Source organism: Juglans regia, chromosome 6, assembly GCF_001411555.2.
Source record: "Juglans regia cultivar Chandler chromosome 6, Walnut 2.0, whole genome shotgun sequence".
Taxonomy (NCBI): Eukaryota; Viridiplantae; Streptophyta; class Magnoliopsida; order Fagales; family Juglandaceae; genus Juglans; species Juglans regia.
In genome coordinates, this window is record NC_049906.1 from 30,401,765 (window position 1) to 30,425,389 (window position 23,625).

The 23,625-nt window shown below is 36.1% G+C and overlaps 3 protein-coding genes across 11 annotated transcripts; 1 reads left to right on the forward strand and 2 right to left on the reverse strand.

Moving 5' to 3' along the window:
* The first annotated feature begins 9,216 nt into the window (after window positions 1-9,216).
* Window positions 9,217-10,407, forward strand: LOC108998163. Its single transcript, XM_035690756.1, has 2 exons — window positions 9,217-9,689; window positions 9,903-10,407. The coding sequence occupies exons 1-2, from the start codon at window positions 9,217-9,219 to the stop codon at window positions 10,405-10,407; spliced, it is 978 nt and encodes a 325-aa protein (XP_035546649.1).
* A 220-nt stretch (window positions 10,408-10,627) lies between these two features.
* Window positions 10,628-14,518, reverse strand: LOC108998506. Of its 6 annotated transcripts, none has more exons than XM_035690606.1 (3): window positions 13,559-14,517; window positions 11,493-12,609; window positions 10,628-11,373 (listed from the first exon to the last, which is right to left on the reverse strand). In XM_035690606.1, the coding sequence occupies exons 2-3, from the start codon at window positions 11,508-11,510 to the stop codon at window positions 10,768-10,770; spliced, it is 624 nt and encodes a 207-aa protein (XP_035546499.1). In that variant the 5' UTR covers window positions 11,511-12,609; window positions 13,559-14,517; the 3' UTR covers window positions 10,628-10,767. The 6 variants fall into 6 exon arrangements, with proteins under 6 accessions (XP_035546499.1, XP_035546498.1, XP_035546501.1 ...); XM_035690605.1 differs by having other exon boundaries at window positions 11,493-13,471; XM_035690608.1 differs by having other exon boundaries at window positions 10,628-11,322; window positions 11,493-14,518.
* A 1,471-nt stretch (window positions 14,519-15,989) lies between these two features.
* On the reverse strand, window positions 15,990-23,366 carry LOC108998536 (LEAF RUST 10 DISEASE-RESISTANCE LOCUS RECEPTOR-LIKE PROTEIN KINASE-like 1.2). Of its 4 annotated transcripts, none has more exons than XM_018975105.2 (4): window positions 22,186-23,366; window positions 17,775-17,819; window positions 17,383-17,664; window positions 15,990-17,238 (listed from the first exon to the last, which is right to left on the reverse strand). In XM_018975105.2, the coding sequence occupies exons 1-4, from the start codon at window positions 23,036-23,038 to the stop codon at window positions 16,313-16,315; spliced, it is 2,106 nt and encodes a 701-aa protein (XP_018830650.1). In that variant the 5' UTR covers window positions 23,039-23,366; the 3' UTR covers window positions 15,990-16,312. The 4 variants fall into 4 exon arrangements, with proteins under 4 accessions (XP_018830650.1, XP_018830658.1, XP_035546933.1 ...); XM_018975113.2 differs by having other exon boundaries at window positions 17,775-17,813; window positions 22,186-23,276; XM_035691040.1 differs by lacking the exon at window positions 22,186-23,366 and adding an exon at window positions 18,709-19,945 and having other exon boundaries at window positions 17,775-17,813.
* Window positions 23,367-23,625: the final 259 nt, after the last annotated feature.

The window sequence follows — 23,625 nt, forward strand, 5'->3', positions numbered from 1 at the left end:
CTGAAGCTTAGTATGAATGTGACTTGAAACATAGTATGAACATGAACATGCATAATTTGAACATGAACTTGAACATAACTTGAACATGAGCATGACATAACATAAATGTGAACTTGGAATATAACGTAAACGTGAACATAACATAACATAACATGAACTTGAAACATATTCTTGTCTCATGGGATTACCATGATTGCGTGAACGTAAACTTGAACATAACATAACGTGAAACATGACTTGAACTTGAAATGCATGAACTTGGAATCTTATTCAATAGAATTAATCATTAAAGTGACCATATAGGTGCTACACAGGTCCCATTGAGCCGTGTGTCCCTGCCGATTACCGCATCACATCACAGGTGCCTATACCAACTTTGAGTGCTTTAATACGTACTCCACAGTTGTTGTGGCCCCACGTATTCTATGTGTCACAATTGTTGTGTTTCATGTAGTGTATGCTCCACAGTTGTTGTGGTCCTATACTTCATGCTCCACAGTTGTTGTGGCCCCATGACTTATTTGTTTGTGCAACACTTGCTGTGGACACACGTAACATAATGTGTGGCATCATCGGAGTTAGTACCTAGCTTAGACCCCATTCGCAACCTGTTGACTGTACTTTATCAACCCAGGAAATTTCACACCTATTTAGACACTCCAGCATGAACAAAAGAGTTCCACTAGGATATTACCACATCCTAGCGCTTAGGGTCGTGATTCACATGAATAACTTAACTAGCATACATGATATTTCGTAACGTGATGTAACACGAACATAACATAAAAGACAGAAGTCCTGACGTAGCATAATGTGACATGAACTAAGACGATAGACATGAGATACTTCGAGACATAAATGTAACAGAAAACATTTCATAACATGGCATACATGTAACATGCAATATTTCGTAACATGGCATACCATATAACAGACAACATTTCTTAACATGGCGTAACATGTGACAGTGAATATTACGTGACATGAAATACATGTAACAGATGTTATACTTAACTTAACATGACATACTTGCAATGTATAGCAATACGTGACAGAATACCTTGTGTAACAAATGAATAATTCATGACAGAATAAATTTTGTGTAATAGATAAATATGTAATGACTTAGCATGACACATATGATAACATGCATACATACACTTTAGTTTCCTTACTTATCTTTCATATACATTAAACTATTAGTAAGTTAAAAGCTAACTTACCTCAATCTTCGTGCTTCGAGACAAAATTCAAGTGCGATCACGAGAAACTGAAAGTAGTGATTTTTAAAACTTATAATTTAATCACTAACAATTAGGAATATGGAGAAATATAAACTTAGAGTAAAATTATCATTTTACCCTTTACATGTGGGAAAATGACCATTTTACCCCTGACTTAAGGATTTTGCTCCCTAACTCTAAAAATCACCAAAATTTACATACCTTATGTAAATTTTATCCTAAGCTCAAATATCAATTCAGAAAAATTTAAAACTAAACACAACCATTAAAACTCTATAGGGCCAAAACTTACAAGGCTATTTCCCTTGATTTTGTTGTAATTCTTTCAAATTTCAAAACTCATGATTAAACCAAAATTTTTCTTCTACTATACTCATAACATGTTCCTAAGAATAATCATGTTTTGAATCATGAAAAAAAGTCATCAAAATCACTAAAACCATACTTGAACTTTTTGGTTTTTCTTTTAAGTTCAAAACAGAATTTTGTTTTTAACTTGTTTTGATCAACCTCTTGATCTATGACTTATAAAGAAGTGATCTTCAAACCCAAACATCTCATGGTTTAAAAAGATGTTCTAAAATAGATCCAAGCATCAAACTCAAGATCACATGGTTAAACATCAGCCAAAACATAAATTTAACCTAGAACATCATCACTTTGGCCTAACTGAATACCTCATTGTATAAAATCTCAGATCTTCAAAACTAATATCAAATATCTTCAAAATAACATTCTAACATGTATATAAGATGTTTAGGATCTTCCAATAAAAATATCAAAACCATTGGAATAGGATTAAACCAAAAACGATTTAAACTTTCTCAAAACAAAAACTGTTTTTCCTCTTCTAGTTTCTAAGTTTCTAGACCTAAGAAAATATTTTACCAAAACTTTTAATCATGCAAAAAATCCTCAACCAATAATCATATACACATGTTAACAGTACTCCATAAAAATTTCGGACCAAAATCTATTCATTAACTTGGTCAAAAACTCCAAAATATAACACACTCTCCAATTTATCGCCCAGAATGACCTTTTTGTGGTTTAAACAACTTTTGATAAAACAAATGATCTCCCAATGGAACAGATAAGATATCCACGTAAACTAGACGCCAAAAGAAACAACTTTCATGAAGGAAATGTTTCAAGAAAACACTGAAAAAAGCTTCGAAACAGGCGTTCAAAAGAGATATGAAAAATTGTCCAAAAGTGTCTTTTGTGTTCTATGAAGGAAAAGTGTAAATGAGAGTTGCTTTTCGTGGGTAGTGGACTGGAGAGCCTCTTACAGAAGTTATGGAAAGTGATAGGACTGAAGGAAAGGTTGAGTGTTGGCCTTTTCTTCTCATAAAAATCAGTCCAAGATCTTTTCTCAAGGTGGAGTGTAAGAGTGAAAGAGTGAGGTGACCCTATAGCTTTGTATTTCAAGAACCTTCTAGGCCCTTCTTGTAAAGATCTGTCCAGCCAAGTGGGGGTACAAAACTTAGCCATGAAGCAATGCTAATGTGGTCAATCTCGTGGGCCTTAGTGGGCCTAAATTTTGGGGTTTAAATAGGGTTTGGGTTATTATCAAGTCCAAATCCAATATCACTTGATCCAATCAATTTTACAAGGTTAACAAGGTTGGATAATGATGTTCTAACACAAATTTGAAGGATTAATAGCATGTGGAAGTGATTTAATCAAGTGATTAAATAAAATACTAGAAATCGGATTAGAATGGGTTTAGAGGCCAACTTTAGGGTTTGGGGAAAACCGTTTAGAGTTCCGATTTCAACCATGTTTTTGGACTTTCAATTGGACTCCCACCATTTAAGATTTTACTAGGATGAAAACCCTCTTTGGTCTGGCACAATTTGGTTGAGTAGATGACACAAAGTTTTGCTTAGGTGACATGATCTGACACCTTGATTCATTCAAATCCATCAAAAGCTCGTCATGGTGCCAAGTGTTTAATATTGTTCACTAAGTGTGGCTAATATCTTGCCAAGTGTCCACATAAAAGTTCTCTAATCTAATTTGGACATTCCACACTGTAGTTTTGAAACACTGCAATTAGTGCGCTTATCAAGGTTACTATTCACTTCAAAAAAGTTAATTATAAACTTAGGACTGAAATTCCTAAAAATTCATATTAAACTATAGTGAAAATCGTTTACTAAAATTCAATCTCGAAGTGCCCCTAAAAATAATTTCACAATTTCCAATAGAAGTTTCGTCCGGAATTATGAAAATAGGCTATTGCGCTATAAAATCCTAAATAATTCACTGAGTCTAATGGCGTAGACCATAATGCATTCTGACACTTCTAACCACTTCAAATAAATAAAACTCATATTTCTAGCACAATAATGAGTGATAACACTGACTATGTTGACAAACTAAAACCTATGCGATTGATCGATTCATAAAAACTTATGAGGTTTTTACGAGATTCCTAACAGATGTAACTAATTCATTTGCTAGAATGGCTTTGGCTTGAATGATTCCACATTGGGATCCATGGTACTGTCCATACATTTATTTCCAACATGTTGAAGATTTGGTAGCATATGCCTTTTGAGAGTAGAGCTCTCGTCTTTAGAAGTCCCTTCAATAGCCATGTGTCTGATGGTTTTGGGGTTACGCTAAGAAAGTCTGTTGAGTTGAGATGTTTTTTTGGGAGTATTTCATGCCAAAGCCCATTGCTTTCTTAACTCATTTCCCATCCTGTTTTAGCTAATAAAGTTAAATTCATGTTCTCCATTGATCTGAGATCCAATCCCCCTGTTATTTTTGCCTGACATATGGATTTCCATGATTTAAGAGAGAGATTATGGATTTTTTTCTTTTGGGAAGCCCTACTAGAAGTTTTTGAAAGTTGTGTTCAGCAACTTACACACGGACTTCGGAAGCATGAAATTTGGCATTAGATATGTAGGGATTGTGCTTGCAACTGTTTGGATTAACATAGTTCTTCTAGCTTGAGAGAGTAATTTAGACTTACATTCTTCTAATTTGTTGTTGATTTTTTCCATCAAACCTATGAAGCTTTTTTTTTTTTTTTTTGTGAAAGAAATTGGGAGGCCCAAGTATTTTATTCTAAATGAGGACGGTTTGTATTGCTAAATTTGGGTAATCAACGTTTTGATCTCAGAGATTGTGTTTCTTGAGAAAAAGATGGATGATTTATTATGATTGATCTTTTGACCTAACCATTCTGAATATTTCTCAAGAACTTCAGATAATACTTTTGCATTTTACTTTTTTGCTTTTCCAAACACAATGAGGTCATCTGCCAATGCAAGTGACGTTTCTTCTTCCCCATTGCACAGTGGGCAATTTCCATTTTGAGCAATGCAAGTGATATTTTTTAATCTTGCCATTGTGGGAAGCATATCCCAAACTATTTTCTAGAGAAGCACCTTGTGTCGATCATGTATTTTTAGCCCCCAGAGTTTTTTGAAATTTACAATTTGAAAGTTTTGTGGAGGAGGAATACCTGGGTCATTGGTCGCAAAGTGGTAAGTGGTTTTGATTAGGGGTGTAAAAAAAATCGGCGAACCGGACCGAATCGGTGGGTTTGGTTTGGTACTGAGTTTGGTTCAGTCTAGTATCAATTTTATTCTTCTTAAAACCGATCAAAATTGGTCCGTTTCCCTTTTTCTTTTTCTAAAACTAGTTTGGACCAAACCGGATCGGATCATATATACATATATTATAATATTTAATATTGTATATAATTTTTGTATGTAATATATAATTATGTATAAAATAGTTTTGTATTATATGAAAAATTACTAATTAATATAATATTAAATTTTAAAAATTATAGTATAATTTTTAATATTGTTAAAACTGGAAGTACCGGTTTAGGGGAGTAACCGGTGCGGAATCGGTTTTTAAAAATATAAAACCGGTACAAACTGACTCGGTTCCAAATTTTGTCCAGAACAGGACCAAACCGGACCGATTGTACCCCAAGTTTTGATTGTAAATTTTCCATTATGATTTTGGAGCCAGATGGTCTTGTCCTTGCTTTGGCTATTTTGAGGAAGGTGAATTTTTTGTATTTGTGCAATTTTCCAAATAGTGTTCACATTTTCTCTATCTTCCACGTGTGAGGATTTGTTGTGATGATGTCAGAAAATTTTAATAACAGATGTAACTCATTCATTTGCTAGATTGGCTTTGGCTTGAATGATTCCACAGTTAGGATCCATGATACTGTCCATACATTTATTTCTAACATGTTGAAGATTTGGTAGCATCTGTGAGAGTAGAGCTCTCGTCTTTAGGAGTCCCTTCAATAGCCGTGAGTCTAATGGTTTTGGGGTTACACTGAGAAAGTTGGTTGAGCTGAGATGTTTTTTTTGGAAGTATTTCATGCCAAAGCTCATTGTTTTCTTGACTCATTTCCCATCACGTTTTCACTAATAGAGCTAAATTCATGTTCTCCATTAATCTGAGATCCAATCCCCCTTTTTTTTATGCTGACATATGAATTTCCATGATTTAAGAGAGAGATTATGGATTTTTTCTTTTGGGAAGCCCTACTAGAAGTTAGGGGTGCTACCCGCATGGTGCGGGGCGGGGGCACCCCCTCCCCGCCCCCCGCCCCGCACCATGCGGGTGATGGGGGTTTTTCCCCCGCCCCGGTGCCGGGGGGCGGGGGAAAAACCCCCATCCGCCCCGCCCCCCGCCATTATATTAAAAAAATAAATTTTTTGGTCTAAAAATATTTTTTTAGACCAAAATTATAATATAATTTAAATAATAAATTAAAATTTATAAATATAAAAAAAATTTAAACTCATTAGAGTTAGATTTTTGATTGATTTGGCCTCCTAGGCCAATCTTTATATAGGAGGCCAAGGCAATACAATAGTCATCTTTAAGCAATGTGGGACTTAAGTAGCCTAGGAGGCCAAAGCAATCCAATGACTTGAATATAATTTTAAGTCTTTTATAAATTGTGTATATCTATATACAATATATTTATTTAATATATATAAATAAAAAAAATTTTTTAATGTGGGGCGGGGGCGGGGGCGGGGGCGGGGGCGGGGCCCCGCTGGGGTCATCCCGCCCCCCGCCCCCGCTATGCCCTCTCTATGCGGGGCGGAAGCCGGGGCTGCCCACCCCTACTAGAAGTTATTGAAACTTGTGTTCAGCAACTTACACACAGACTTCGGAAGCATAAAATTTGGCATTTGATATGTAGGGATTGTGCTTGCAACTATTCGGATTAACATAGTTCTTCCAGCTTGAGAGAGTAATTTGGATTTCCATTATTCTAATTTGTTGTTGATTTTTTCCATTAAACTTGTGAAGCTTTTATTTTTTATTTTTTTATTTGTTGAAAGAAATTGGGAGGCCCAAGTATTTTATTATAAATGAGGACGGTTTGTATTGCTGAATTTGGATAATCAACGTTTTGATCTCAGAGCTTGTGTTTCTTGAGAAAAAGATGGGTGATTTATTATGATTGATTTTTTAACCTAACCATTTTGAATATTTCTCAAGAACTTCAGATAATACTTTTGCATTTTGTTCTTTTGCTTTTCCGAACACAATGAGGTCATCTGCCAATATAAGGTATGAAATTGTGGGACAGTTCCTGCTTATTCTGATTCCTTCAAATTTTCCTTGGGCTTTTCATCTGATTATTAATCTTGACAGCACTTCCGTGCATAGAGTGAATAAGAAATGTGAAATAAGGTCACATTGTTTGAGTCCCCTTTGAGTTTTAAAAACTCCTCTAGATGATTCCTTAGTGATAATAGAGAAGGATGTTGTCGAGATACATTCTCTTATAAGAATTATCCATGTGTTGCTATATCCAAGAACATCCATCACTTTAAACAAAAACTTCCTTTCTACATAGTTGAATGCCTTTTCCATGTCAAACTTGATTGCCATCATTCTTCTTTTTCCCATTTTTTTTTTTCAAATTGTGGAACATGTCGTCGGCGATCATCGAGGTTTTTTTTTTTAATGTTTCAACCTGGGACAAAGGTCGTCTAGAGGGGGGGGGGGGGATATGATATGGAAGGGTAGTTTTGAGCCTTTTTGCCATAAGTTTTGTGATGATTTTGTATGTGACGTTTATCAGGTTTATAGGACGGTAATGCTAAGAATTACTGGGGTTTGGAATTTTCTGAATGAGGGCAATATTGATGTGGTTCATTTGGTTTAAAAGCTTCCCACTTTGAAAGAAATTTTGCACTGTATTGATAACTTCTTTCTTAATGATATTCCAGTAATTTTTGTAAAACAGAGCGGTCATTCCATCCGTACTTGGTGCTTTTTGATTCGGAACTTGTTTTAATGCTGCCAAGATTTCTTCTTCACTGGGTGAGGCATTGAGGAATTCATTTTCTTGATCCGAAATTTGCCTTTCAAAAAGGTTTTCCCAAGAAGATTGGATTTGAGGTGACATATATCGTCTGAAAGTAATCTATAAAGGAAGACTCAATTAATGATTGATCCATGGACATTTTACCATGGCCTAATTTAGTGGAGTTGGTGGCATTCCTTCGTCTCTTGATTATTATTGACAAATGGTAGAATCTGGTGTTGAGGTTTGTGGTTGTCAGGCATGAGATGAAGAATTTTTTATGGCATAAAACTTATTCATTTTTCAAGCGCCTCTGGAGGTCATATTGGAGTTGTTCCTTTGTCTGATTTTGTTTGGATGGTATGCAACATTGTATTTCAAGAAGTTCTCTTTCTATCTTTTGAATGTTAACCTGGATCTTCCCAAAATGTACTTTATTCTAATATTTGAGAGCATTTTTTATAGCCTTTATTTTTTTGCAAAAAATATAAGGAGTTCCTCTGAATTGCTTGCTCCAACATTCTTGAATTATCATATGACTATAAAGTGGTTCATGAATCTAAAATTCTTTAAATTTAAAAGAGTGTGGATTAAATCTTTTACATGTTTCGGATTTGACTGAGGGGAAGCCTCTATTACTTCTACTGAACTGTCGATGGTGATGGGCTCTTCAGTGTCTTGGGCTAGCAGCTTATTTGTTTGTGGGCTATTCAAATCAGTACTAAAAGCCAACTGGGCTTGGTCACTTCTAAGTGGGCCTGGTAATATAAAGTGAGAGTAAGAAGTGATTGGCTCACATTGAATTGCTGAGAACGGCCTGGTCCGATGCTTGATGGATTGAGATCGATAAGGAGCCTTTGTCAGTTGATGTTTTGCTGTTGAGGAGATGGGTTGCGCCGAATGAGTCAGATCCTTCAGAGAATAGTTACTCCCTAGTGATGGAAAACGCGTCCTTGCGCTCGCTTTTGATGTGATTTCGTTGTCAGAGTAGTAAGAGCATCCCCATCCGGTTCCTTAAAATTTTCTCTAAATTTTAGCTAAAAAGGACACTCCCTATAATTTTATCCTAAATTTTACTCATCTTCATAAAACCTTCTACATCCTATTCCCTATCCTTTCTCTATTCTATTAAAATAATATTCTTCTATTCTTTCTTTATTACTTTTTTTCTCTCACTTCCATTTCCATTTTTAACTACTAACTATTTTGTCTTATTCTCTTATTTTCAAATATCAGATTTTATAAATACTTATACGATTTTTTTTCCAGATACAGTATTATTTTTCAATTCAATATCGATATTAAAAATAATAATTTTTTTTAAATATGTTTGTTTTTCGCTTATTGATGGTAAATATTTTGTAGAATAGTATAACGGTAACATTTTTAATTCGCTATGATTAGTACACACGCTTTGTCATTTATCCAACGGTAACTTTTTTTGTCTCTTCTCCAACGATAACTTTTTTTGTATTTTCTCTAACGGTAACTTTTTTTGTATTTTCTCTAACGGTAACTTTTTTTGTCTTTTCTTCAACGTTAACATTTTGTGTCTTATATGTAACGGTAACTTTTTTCTCTATAAATACGCATTTTGCTTGCATTCACATTCTCAAAAATCCAAATCTCATCTCTAACTCCCTTCATTAAATGGCTCGTTCTTTCTTTCGCAAATTACTTACATACTTGTCATCTGATGATGAGCTGGATGCTGTTATTAATGCCGAGGCTGATGAGCGCCTTTTTCGTGACTATTTCTCAGAAAATCTTGTATATCCCTCCAATCTATTTCGAAGGAGATTTCGGATGAGTCGTCCCTTATTTCTCCGTATCCTAAATGAGGTAGAGGCTTACGAGCCCTACTTCGTCCAGAGAAGAGATAATGCCGGAAGACTTGGTTTATCTTCTATGCAAAAGATAACCGCAGCACTTAGAATACTGGCCTATGGGGTTACTGGAGATTTTATGGATGAATACATACGTATTGGAGAAAGCACCGCAATGGAGAGTCTAAAAAAATTTTGCAAGACAATCGTAACTGTTTTTTCAGATGAATATTTGCGGTCTCCAAATGCCAATGATATTGCTCGATTGCTTGTTGTTGGTGAACAACAGGGATTCCCAGGAATGCTTGGAAGCATTGATTGCATGCATTGGAAGTGGAAAAATTATCCCGCTGCCTGGAAATGTATGTACTCTGGCCACATCCGTGAACCAACTATTATTTTAGAAGCAGTTGTTTCATATGATCTTTGGATATGGCATGCATTTTTTGGTATGCCCGGTTCACATAACGATATTAATGTGCTAGAGAGATCTTTTATTTTCATGGAACTTGCCCAAGGGCGTGCTCCACCAGTCAATTTCATAATCAATGGCAATGACTACACTATGGGGTACTACCTTGCCGATAGTATTTATCCCAAGTGGTCAACGTTTGTGAAGATGATTCCATCACCCCAAGGGAATAAGAAAAAAAACTTTGCCACAGCACAAGAATCTGCAAGAAAAGATGTCGAGTGTGCCTTCGGGGTACTTCAACAACGATTTGCAATCGTTCGTGGACCTTCTCGATTATTCAAAGTCAATGACCTAACAAATATAATGAAAGCATGTGTTATTCTACATAACATGATCATTAAGGATGAGCGTGATGATAGTCAGGGTTTGAACATGGAGTATGATCAACTTGATGATGATCTTCCAGAATTGTCGCTCAATCCAACTAACGAGTTCATCAACTTCATTCAGCGCCATCATGAAATTAGAGACAGCTCGGCACATCATCAACTACAAGCAAATTTAATTGAACATCACTGGCAATTATATTCCCAACAATAGAAGAAAAGGTTGTATTAGATTCCCTATTTTATTATTAGTAACGACGGTGTATGAAAGTTTCTAGAATTTCCATTCCAAAAAACATGTTTGGTTCAAGAACATGCTCAAAAGTTATTGTAATATTTTCATTATCTGGAATAGTTTAAGGATTTGTAATGTCGAGTTTCAATCAAGCAACATCTTTCCATGTTAGACTAAAATTCAACGACCACGTTTTCCATCTTCTTAATAAAACTTTACAAATGTTGTCAAATTATATAATACAATAAATGCAGAAAAGTGTCACAAGCGAGTGGTACATAATATACATAGTCTAATTAATACTGAATAAATGTTTAGTTACAAATAATAACAAATGCCTCAATCTGAGGATGCATTGCGTCGCGCCAATATCTCTCTTTGAAGTTGCTGGAAATATACTTGCTGAACTTCATTTAACGTACTGACATCGAGCAATATTATGCGCTCCTCTCTCTCCAACCGGGCGATTTCCAGTTTCTCCGCCTCCAACCTTAATCTCTCGTCCTCTTGTCTACATTTATTTCCCTCCATTTCTCGTTCATATGCCATCTTCTCAGCCTTGAGTCGGAAAAATTCTTTCTCCTGAGCACGTGACTCCTCTAGGAGACTATATCTTTTCTTGCTGAGCTCCACAAGCTCATCTGAGGCCCTGCCTTGGGCCTTACGTTTTCCTTTCTCAGCTTTTCTCCCTATTGGCCTATCCAATTCGATGACATCATTACTTTCCAGATTCTCGCCCTCTGTACCACCCACTGAATCAATGGGTGAATTAGTTGCCATTGCTGATGTACGCGAATATGTAGGGGACATCGTCGACCTTCGCTTTGTCCCGTCCTTTGTGTAACGTTGATTCCATTTCGGCTGGTCCTTTAATAGCTGCCAACAATGCTCGAACTGAAAAGTCGTTTTCTCAAGTGATTGGTACATGACCTTCGCTTTCTCAAACTTCAAATTCAAAATGAAAATCAAATAATTAACCACCCTATTAAAGATAAAGGAAACATAAGACTAGCTTTATAATGATATTTAAGTGTTGTCAATAATAAATAAGTGGATGCTTATACCTTATCTTGCTCAGTCATGCCACTTTGATTCAGCCCTTCAACTTGAGTGAGTTTAGCAGAAAATTTGTTCGTCGCCTTTTGAATGGCAGACCACCGATGTATTAAGGACCCAACACTCCGCTCATTTGTACTTTCTTTATAATCATTGAAGTATTGACTAACTTTTTTCCAAAGTTGGGCATGTTTTTGGTCCGTTCCTTGGATGGCATCAATGCTACTATTCAGCCATGCAGAGACAAGTAACTTGTCTTCTTCGGGGGTGAAGTTTGCACCCCTAGCTTATTTTCTTTGAGAGGGAGGCTATACTTGGGGCGGGGGTGGAGAGTCATCCAAAGTCATGTGATGTTCACCTTGACCAACATAAATGTGGTCAAGTTCAGGCTCCTGAGTTAGGAGGCTGGTGAAGAACATATTTCTATGCTCTTCTGAGTCCATCTCTAAAAATTTTTAAACATGGAAATGTGGTACACATATTAGAAAATTTTTAACTACATTTGCAAGTGATTTTGGTAGCTGGCTCAGGAATCCTATGGCAACGTATGATCACACTTGGCACCCTCCCTCACATGGTTGCAACAATCGGTTGCCACTATTTATTGGCCATTCGGTTTACCATGCCATGGAGGTGTGTGCGAAAGTGTTCCATCACCATTTTTAGATTTTTTCATCATCACAGCCGAGAGGTTAAGACAACTCAAACCAATAACATAATTAGTTTGCAAACGTTTTAATAAGAGCATTCCCATCCACTTCCCTAAACACTTGTGTGTTTTAAATATGGCTAAGAATGGTTTACAAAATTTACATCATGTGTGAGACACGATCCCAACATCAAATGGCTGCAAAACCTTACCCAAATCCCACGTGCCTTTTGTGAAAAATATTACAAACTGCAAAATGGTCATTCGGGTGAGGATTACCCCGCCATCACAATGAGGCCCACTAACACTTATGAATTACCCCACTAAACACCATCATCATAGCCTAATAATAGACATGCAGCCCCCTCCCTCCCCCACAAGTAATAATTATTCATCAGTACCAAACACTGCAAAGGTCCCAATAGCACAGACCAATTCACAGCCGAGGGGTTAGAGAAGGAAAATCCAATACTAAGCTGCAAGCAAAATGCAAAAGAACATAAAAACAGATACGCATTCTGTCAAACCAACAGAGCTCAGTCCATGAGAACAATAATTAAAGAGACCATATTGGCTCAAACCAGCAAACACAAGGCACAAACAAGTCCAAACTGGTTGACTTGAATCACTTATTTTACTGCTTCAAACAAGTCCAAACACAGACTACATTGATAATAACTTCTCACGTTATTATCAAACTGCTTCAAAACCAACAAGGCCTCATAATAAGCTCTATTACCATCAACTCAACATATAGATCAACCAACTCAGAAAAGTCCCATTCTCTATACGTTAGTCCAAATCAAAATACATCATATTCAAAAATGAAGTTCAAAATGAAGTTCCTCTTAGTCCGAATCAAAATACTTGACAAACATGCTCAAAAATTCTGATGAATACAACATCAAACATGTTCCTAACTTTACATCATCTGAATTGCACAGAAAATATGTTTTCACCCAAAAATTTCAACTTCATTCAACTATACGAGAACGCTGCACACAGAGTATTCCATTTGAAAACTAAAACCCAACAGAACCAAGCAAGACTCATCAAACTCAAAGAAATCTAATCTGGACAGATCTGAAGAGAGTCACAAACGGAAATAAAGCAAAAAATTATCATAAGAAAAAACAAATTTCATGGAAACAACGAGTGAAAACAGAAATTAGAGAGGATATTACTTGAAGAACCGAAACCCAGATGGGGAAATGGGTTTCAGAGAATGTAATCAACCGATTAAAAATCATCAGCCAAACAAGAAAAACTACATCAAGAGGAGATAATGATTCATGATTTCGCACAGCTTTTGAGCTCAATGGATTTTGACAAAACCTCCTGCAAACGATATGTGCGACCAGCTTTTGTGAAAACAAAAATAGAAAAGTTGCTTGAGATTGAAAGATGAATAGATGGAATCCTTACCTATGAACGAAGGTAGGCGCGAGCGATTTTGGTAGTTGCTGTGAATCGAGAGGAAGAGAGGAACTCGGGACCAACGGCAATAGATTTAGGGTTCGTGCGATTGGGGATGTACAGTGGTTCCCCAAATATGGGGAATGACTGTGGATCCCCTAAAACAAATCCCTATTTTAGGGAATGGGATGGGAGGCTCGTTTTGGATTTCCCCTAAATTTAATCTTCAAATTTTAGGGATAAAAGCACTTTACACATCCGGATGGGGATGCTCTAACTGAAGCCCGTCGGTTGGGTTGTGGTTGGTGTCGGCTGATTAAGAACATGGTTAAGAACACGGGCCACCGGAAATGATGGCTCCATCCCTCTGCCCTGTAGACTCTCTGATTGTTTTGGGGATGGCATGGTTAAGAACTGAAAGGGAGACTCTGACCCTCTGTCCTGTATGCGTTCTGAGTCGATATCGCTGGTAAGATCCACCGTAACAAGTTCTTTGATTTTTTGCCCCTGGATTTCGAGTGTATCTTCCACCATTATTGCTTTCCCTTTATCTTTTCTTGGGGATAGTTTGTGGTCCATCACTTGCATGTCATCTATTGTCGGTAGTGAAGTTGGAATTATCTGTGTTGAAAGGGGGTCTTGAGTCTGTGATGATATTGTGGTCTCAGAAATGATGGCTCGGCTCGCTCGTATGTCTGTTCGTTGGATATTATTTTGTGAGTTTACAGATAGGAATGTCTGAGAGTGATTCATGCTCGGGTGTTCAGCACGCATCCAAGGTCCGTATGGAAGGTTGTCTGGGATGGATTTGAGAAATGAGCCGAAAAGTTGAGAATGACCCAATCTGCCACAAGCGTAACAGAAACCCGACAACCTTTCATATTTGAAAGCCACCCATGTATCAATGTTGAAATCTCTAGGGAGATTAAACCCTTGTTGCAGAGGGTTTGTGATGTCTATGTCCACTTTAATCCTGATGAATTTTCTGCAGGTGATTCTGAATGTACAGTCTTTTTCCACTTCAATTAGGTTGCTCAATTTATTCCCAATCTGAGTTGCATTTTCTGGTGTCATGTAGTCTAAGGGGAGGCCATGAATCTGTACATGGAAGACTTGGTGATTCAGACGGACTTCCTGCAATGTTGATACAGGGGGCCATGATTTGAGAATAAGCAAGTGTCCTTTAAAATTCCATGGAGCTTGGTTGTAGATACGTAATTTATCAGTTATCTTGAGGAGTTTCAAAGGTGAACAAGAAGAGATTTGCTTGTAGATCCTGTATTAGAAATTTCTGAATGAAGCTCCAGGCAGCCTTGATGCTTGCATGGATGGCAAACTTGTTCAGTGGACGTGCAGCTACTAACCGACCTACTAATGCTAACTTCGATGTTTTTCTTGCTTCTTCCATTGCAGGTTCAAGCTTGAGATCCTTCCAAGAGAGAGCTTTTGTTTGAGAGATTAGAGAATCCATGTGCTTTCAGCGGAGGAAATTTATATTTTGAGTGCAGTTTACTGAGCAATTTTAGAGAGAGACTCTACTGTGTGAGTGGGATCGAGAAGACCGGTTGGATCATTAGGAACACAATTTGTATGGCTTTGCATTAAATAAAATTTTAAATAATTTTTATATTTTTCAATCACTGTTCAAAATCCCCATAATACTAATGTAATATTTAATATAATGAATTATTTATATTTTAAATAATTTTTGTAAGATCTTTTGAATTTGAGGCACTAAATTTGTATTGAGGCTTCATTTTAATTAATCGTTGTATTAAATATAAATTAAAAAAATTATTTAAAGATTTATTTTATTTAAAATTTTAAAAATATTTCATATAATATTTTATTATATGATAATTATGAATGAAACATTTAAATTTTACTTTAGACTTCAATTTATATTGGGCCGCCCTAGTTAGGAGGTACTGTGCTTTTAGAAATTAAAATGCTTAACTTCATGTGACAAAGAGGATGTTAAAACCTAACAAATACTGATTTGGCTTACTTTTTTAGTCCAAATCATGCTTTCAGCATGTTTTTTTTATTGTTCTTTATTTCAGGTTTTGTGAAAAAATATTGATGTGAAAATTTTTTGATTGACTATTAATTTAAGGGGTATTTATAAAGCCATTGATCGAGAATAACAAAGTCTTCGATGCCGAGTAGCTAGAATTTTTTATATCATTATATAAGAGTTTGGAAGAATCCTCGTTTATTTTTATAGATGAGATGTGATAAAAATTAAAAATTAAATAAAATATTACTAGAATATATATTTTTAATATTATTTTTATTTTAAAATTTGAAAAAATTAAATTATTTATTTTATTTTGTGTTAAAATTTAAGAAAATTATAATGATTAGATAAGAATGATTGTGAGAACAAACGAGGCAGAATAATTGAGAATTGGATCATCCAGATACTATCCAGACAATATGATAAGCAAATTCTGAAGCACATATTTCACTCTTTACTATGGCAAGGTTTCATCTTTACTATATCTGCAATGCAGGTGTACAGTTGAAATAACTCTTTATTATAAACGAATAAATCAGTCTGGAAAGCTATATATAAGGTACTGGACCTAAGAGAACCCATGGCAGCTCTGAAATAATATTTACATCTCTTACTCAAAATGATCAAGAGATCATCGTATAGAAGATCATCTTGTGCAGTAACAACCTTTTAGCCTTAATTATGATTTATGGTTGCATGGCCAATAGGATTTTTTTATAATATATATATTGAAAAGGTTAGATTTATGTACTGTGAGTTGATGTTGTAGAGCTAGCAATCCAATTTAGAGCAGAATCCGGGGAAAGTGGATGCGAATGAGTCTTTAACAAAGCAGCATCATCTGCAGATACATCCACCTCCTCTGTCTTGTGCTTAATGTACTCCTTTTCTCGTATATCATTTAGTTCTTCGAGCAACTCTGCCATTGATGGTCTGCTTTCCTTGTCATGTTGCAGACACTGAAATGCCAACTCTGCAACAGCAGTTATCGTTCTCTTGACCTTGCTGTCTGATTCAAACCCAAGAGTTTTGTCAACAAGCTCGTGCAATGTCTTGTTTTGGATCTTGTTGACAGCCATGTTAGATAGATTAATTTCGTGTCGATGCCTTGTGATGTCAACAGCAGGCATGGATGATATGAGCTCAATTAGCACCACTCCGAAGCTAAAAACGTCGCTTTTCTCAGTAAGCTGGTAGCATTCATGATACTCAGGATCGACATAGCCAGGAGTCCCTTGTGGAGCAGTAGAAACATGGGTGACATCCGTTGGAAAGAGACGAGACAGTCCAAAGTCTGCAACTTTGACACAGAAATTGTCGTCGAGAAGAATGTTGTTGGTTTTCACATCGCGGTGGATGATAGCAGATGCATGAAGATATGTCAAAGCACTTGCGGTTTCAATGGCAATGTTCAGTCTAGTAGGCCAAGGAAGTGCACCAGGTTTTGCCCGTTCGCCATGAAGATGATCGGCAACAGTGCCATTGGGTACGTATTCGTAAACCAGCACCAGTTCACGGCTGTGGCGAGATGTGCTGCCATAAAGTGAGACGAGATGGCGGTGGCGTAAGCGAGTAAGGATTACTACTTCATTCATGAATTGCTCGACTCTCTTGTAGTTGTTTTCGTACAAGCGCTTTACTGCTACTGCACGCCCATCTCGAAGCTTGCCTGGTGATCAAATATATCAGAGAAAAGACATTTTCGTCAAGTTTAAACCAAGGATATATGTTTTAGTATCGTGTTAATTAAATCAAGATCTGTACCAAAAACATGAATGAAAACAGTAATTTGTGTTTGTGCGTGGGCTCTTACCATAGTAGACAATGCCAAAGCCACCATCTCCAAGTTCTTTATGTGAATCGAAGTTGTTTGTGGCTTCTTCAAGTTCGGTGTAGGTGAAGAGATGAACTCCAAAGTACTTACTTCCCATCTCAGGATCATCTGTCGTTGTGGAGGAAGGATGACCAGAAGAGATGTTTCGAGACTGAAAGGAGGAAGGCATATATTGCAGCCCATATTTCTTCTTGTAGCGTTTTTGACAGATGAAGAAGATGATGCACGTTATGATCACGCCCCCAATAGCTGCGCCTACACCTGGGGTAAAAGGAAGAGTGCCAACAGGTTCAAACTGACGATCAAATTGGAGAAATGTTTGTGACAAACCCCGAAGAGAGAAGAAAAAAGGATGAGAATAGATATATTACCTATGCCAATCTTCCTCCCCCAGTTCGTTTTCTCTTTAGCTGTAACTATAAGCAAATATGGAATCAATCAATGAAGTATCAGAATACATGTGCCATAAAAAAAAGAAAACGCTATGGAAAACTCATCTCAATTACTATAGCCAAAACCAACCCATAATTCCTTTTTTTAATCCCAATTGACTGCATAATATGGAAATTTTTATAAATGTAAGATGTGCTGCAATCTTCAGGGAAGAAAAGAAGCATAATGCAAGAAGGAAAATGAATTGTTAAGGCTAAAGGATTTAGTACAGTGGCATCAAGTATAAGAAAGGTGGCAAAGATTTAGTACAGTGGACCTTCAAGAAACGGGAAGATTACATAAACTTATAGCCTAAAGGAGGAAATGAAACAGGATATCATGGTATCAGAGACCTGAATCTGATGTTTTTAATTGATTTTATTTTAACCTTAGACATAACCAATCCGCAACCATCCCCTTTAGTGGGCTCTGTTTTCTGAGAGTAATTTAGTGCCCAGTGTGCAACATTATGATTCTTGCTCACCAACAATCTGGAAATCCAAAGATTATATCTGCCAGATGCTTAGGAATTTCTAGGATTTCGTCCATGGACATAATATTTTTAATACAAAGGAGGAAGAGCATCCCTTGAATATGAAAATTCTATCAGAACCTAATAAATTTGCAATATTTGAACTTTTAGTCCCTAGCATTATGTGACTGAATGTAGATTAGACTGAAAACTAAAGGACTTCAAGAAAATAAAGAACCAGACTATGCAGAATGAACGTAAAGCTACAAGATCTTCTCACCCTCTATGCTAGCTGATGAACCATTTACTATCAAAAAGTTAAAAGAGAGAATTGAAGAGAAGGAAAGAAGATTTTTGAAGAAACTACTCAACAATGATGATGAATCATCCTACAGAATTACCATCATTGCATGTTTTATAATGAGGCCCGCCTTGGCAAAAACAAACAAACTTATCATTATCCAATCCACACCGTCCACCACTCATCTGACAAGTGCTGCAATTATGTCCACTCCAATTCAACAAAAAACCCATCTTCATAATCTCCGTATGATTCATTTCCAATAAGCTTGTAAAGTTGACTCCACTCTGCACATCTACAGGCACATCAACCAAAGACTGGCACGATTCTGAAGAATAGTTTAGCTCCAGTACTTCCTTGTGGAAAACGGCGAAAGAATGTAGATGGGAACTATTGCTAGCACACTCAATTTTAAATATAGAGTAATCAGGCAATGATGTGCAGTTGTAGAAGATGGAGAAATCACTATTATCCGAACTGAGATCCAATTGAGTTCGATGGGTGCTGATATTGTGCAAAGGAGCAGGGCATGTGTCCTTATAGGCAGCAGCATTGGCTACGAGCAATGAATAGTTGGCGTAGAAGATATCCTTAATGATATACTCGACATTGGAAATTGAGAAAAACGAGTTTCTTTCTCTGCAGATGACCTCAAAGCTGGGGAGGCCACAGAAAGATTCTTGCTCATGAGGTATCCAAAACGGGTAGCTTATATTTAGACCATCGCCACAAGTTCGAGGCATGCAGGCTTGAAATTTGTTGTCTAGGGAAAGTGTGTGTTTGGCTAAAGTGAAGAAGATGATGAAAAATATGTATATATGAAAAGGTTTTGAGGACATGATGAGGTTTTGGAGGTCCATTTGGGATGGAAGGAAGCAAGGAGTAAAGGAAAACAGAGGAAGAAGAAAAGAGCCTTTCTGTGTACTGGAAATGGAAGTTGTGTCTATAGTTTACAATTTTGTTTTGTTTTGATTTATGATTGGAGTTTGAAATGGTGGGGAAAGACAAAACAAAGGTTCAAGCAACAGCAAAAAGATTTCTTGAATGTATTGGTTAACAACTCATCATTCAGGCCAAAAGTAATCTAAAATCTTTGTTTTCAGATTACAATTTTCCAAATGTATTGAAAATCTTGCACTCCAAGTAAGAAAGACACCGTCATCCCATGTAATGGGGTCACCATCATGGATCCATTTGTTTATATGCATGATGTATGAAGAAAATGAAGAATAATCCAACACCCTAATGTCAAAAATGGTCCTGAAAGTAGGCTACAAATGCATGGTTGAGACGTATTCAAAATGAAAAAATCTACACAACCTCCACACACCACACTTTGTTTAATTTTTATTTTTTTTTCTTTTATCAAATATTTAATATTTGAATAATGAATAAAAGAATTGAATTAATTTTAAAAAAATAACCCAAAATAAAATTTTAAAAAAATATTAAAAAATTTTAAAATTTTAAAAAATATAGTGTATAGAGATTTGAGAGATTATATAGTATTGCTGGTTGAAAATTTCCAGGTAAGAGGCCTCTACCTATCAAACAAACGAATGTGACAAAAGCTGCACACATGTCAAACAAACATTGGGGGTGATAAAGAAAATATGTGAATACATGGTGCCGGCCATGACCAAGACTCCAAGAAAAGACCAATGATATACGTAGTTATGAAATGTATAAGTGTCGCATATTCTTTTTAAAAAAAAGTTAGTAAATATGAAATTTATATAAAAAATTATTTTTTAATAATAAATTTTACTTTTTTTTAAAAGAGTGTATGGTATTTGCATAATTTATAATTATATTTAACATTATTAAAAAAAATAAAAAATAAAAAAAAGGCTCAAGTTTGTGTGATGCATAAGAGTCGATGACTATGGTTGGTTGAACAGAAAGTGGAGGCCTGGAAAGAGAACACTATCTCTTGCTTCCTTCCGCATGCCCCCAAAGTGATGATTCTAGATGTTGGAAACGTGCAGGGGATTGGTCGGTTTGCGTATGATGGAAATTGGTTTGACTTTGATATATAGTTTTCCTTAAGCAAGCTACATTAATGAATATTCTATATATTCTTTATATAGATATATTCATCATATATTTTAATTTTGTTGATTATCAAAAGATATGTTTTAACATAATCTTTTTGTATTAGTTAATAGGCTTTTTATTAATTCAGAATAATTAGTTAGCTATTTTAAATTAAATCATAGTCTACACTTTTGATTTAATTATAGGAAAATGATTTGTACAACCTTAGAGTGTACATGCTTCACGCACTTCTTTAAAAAAAAAAAAAAAAAAATCTAAGACCCGAATGAAAAAAAATCCACCTTTTAATGTTGACCAAGCAAAAACATCAAAACAATATATACAAATAAGTAATAAAATGATCAAAACACCTTAATTTATTTCTTGCACTATATGGATATAAACGTTACCATTACTAGAAATGAACTGGTATGCTAATTCGAAAACTATATTTCTAGTTTTGAATCACTAAGTTCATTTTTGAATCTCCTAGATTTCTTGTCCGGATTCTAGGGCATTGGGGAAGAGAAAGGTAGACGGTCTACAATATTTATTGAACATTTAATATTATCTAAAAAATTCACTCAAGTGATTATAGGTGTGGCAGAATTCGCTTTGTGTGTCTATCTTTCTTCTATTCTAAACTCTAAAGTTCGGATTGAAGCTAGAATCCAATTAATCATTGGGGTGCTTCTCACCGCATCATGACATCATGAGGACTTGGTAAGAGCACAAAGAGATATTAAAAATATCATATTGACTCCAAGGAAGATATTCTTCAACAAGGGTGTGGCTTGAATATTCCTGGCCACTTCCTCCAATCTTTGAATGTTGACCCAGACATCAAGGCTGCATAGATATTATGGCATTCTCTGGGTGCCATAGATTTAGAGCTTCAAGTTTCAACAATATTTGATGATAAATGACCTCTCAACAAGCATAACCCAGTCCATTGAAAAAACATTTTTTTATGGTCTTTTTATTCTATAATATTACTGAGATTTTCTTTCCCTAATCAAATGATTTCTTTTTATTTTCAAAGTATCCTAATAACTCACTTCTAAAGAGAGAGAATCCCTATGGATTTGAGAGTTCATGAAAGTTTATATTTACCAAAAGAAAAATGCTACTTGCATGTAAACTTATTGAATCATTAATCTTTCAAAAATCTCCAAGAGTCAGGTATAGGTGGGCAGAGAAATCCAGATTTTTTTAACTATGCCATTATGTGGCCTATACCTAATTAAAGAAGAGGAATCATACCACATCATGAATTTTGATTAATCTAGCTAGGGAAAAACAAGAAGATCTAATGAAGGCTTCAGCTTATCCAATGAAAAAATGATCAATTCACAAGTCTAAACTATTTTGAATACACTCATCAGCACACAGATCGATGTAGGAATCTTCTTAATTCACATTAATAGTTATATTTAAAAATATTGTTGTTTTAACTTTTTAAAAATTGTAATTTCCACAGCAAAACTCATATCCAATTGAAAGGGGAGATCGAGAGAGCAGAGAAAAAAAATGTGCATACCGACTGATATTGAGTCGTTTCGGTTTGGACCACAATTAAGAAAGTGCACTCCGTCACGGCAATAGCAGACAAACTGGGAGGTGCTATTAGAGCCGCATCTCCCACCTGAGTCCTCACACCCAGTACAGGCAACCAGCAACAATTGAGGGTATTCCACCTCAAACCCTTCTTTCAGAGCTTTCTTCAGTAACGGTGCTGCTCCACCCATAGGGACTAAATTGAAAGCAGTCGTTTTGAAAATGGGAACTTTCATAGTAGCATCACATGATTGGTAAAATTCGGATAGATTGATATTACCGGGCGGCGCCAAAGAGTCGTCTACGAAATAACCATAACCATTATTCCAAACTCCTGGGCTGCATTCAAATATATTGCCGGCCGGTATGGGGGGGAAGGTTGGAGGGCAGCCATAGAATAAAGTTAGGTTCTGAATGGTTGAAGTATAATCATACAAGGTGTTATTCAAAGAGGTAGTCAGCTTTTTTTCAGGACAAAGATTATCCAAGAGGTCCATTCTTGCAATGGTCATTCTGTTTGGGGAGTTCTGGTTCTGGCTGAAATTCAGTACCCGGAACTTTAGCTCTTCAAATTGCAAAACAGGGTATTCATTATTGAAGCACTCCAACTCGAACCCCTTATCCCTATGCCCGCAATAGTCCGGCCGACCACCTCCCCAGTAAGGGAACGAGATGTTTCTAAAGCTTCCACAGTCGTAGGGACGACCGCACTCCACGAAGGAGGAATTATCGTCGATGCAGTAAGATGGTGTAATTAGTACTGTTAAGATGATGAAGAAGGAGATGAGGAGGTCGATGGAAAGTAGAGATGTAGAGAAATATGCAGGGGCCTCCATGTTTGTAAGGAAAGCGGGTGAGGTGAGAGATAAGACGATGATGATGAGGGTACGTTAATCATGTTAGTGTGGATGCATGCATCGTATTGTCGATCAATGACTGGGAAACGAAAGAAACAATTAACAATTTTGTTTGGAGGGAGAAGTAGTTAGGCATCAGGAGATGGATTGAGATTGTTGAAATTATCGTATTATAAAGTGAAAGGAAGGAAGGTTGAGCCCTATATTGACTAGGACCAATAGAAAAGTTTTGTTGAATGGTAGCCATGGCGGCCAGCAGACGCAACATATACAAGGACCAAACGAATGTGCCTGGGTCGTGGAAAGAAAAATACTATTCTATTCACCATCTCTTGATCATATATATCTGTCATGTGATAATCCATATGATAAGAATAAGGGTACGTAGTGCATGAGATCACATATTGTTTGGAAATGTAAAGTTTTTACTCTTTATAAGATTCTAACGAGACTTCAATTATATAATTGACTAATCATTTTGAAATATAGGCCATATAGCTTGAGCTTTCCATTAAAGTCATGTTATTTAATGACTTTTATAATATTTTTTATTTCATTTAATTTTG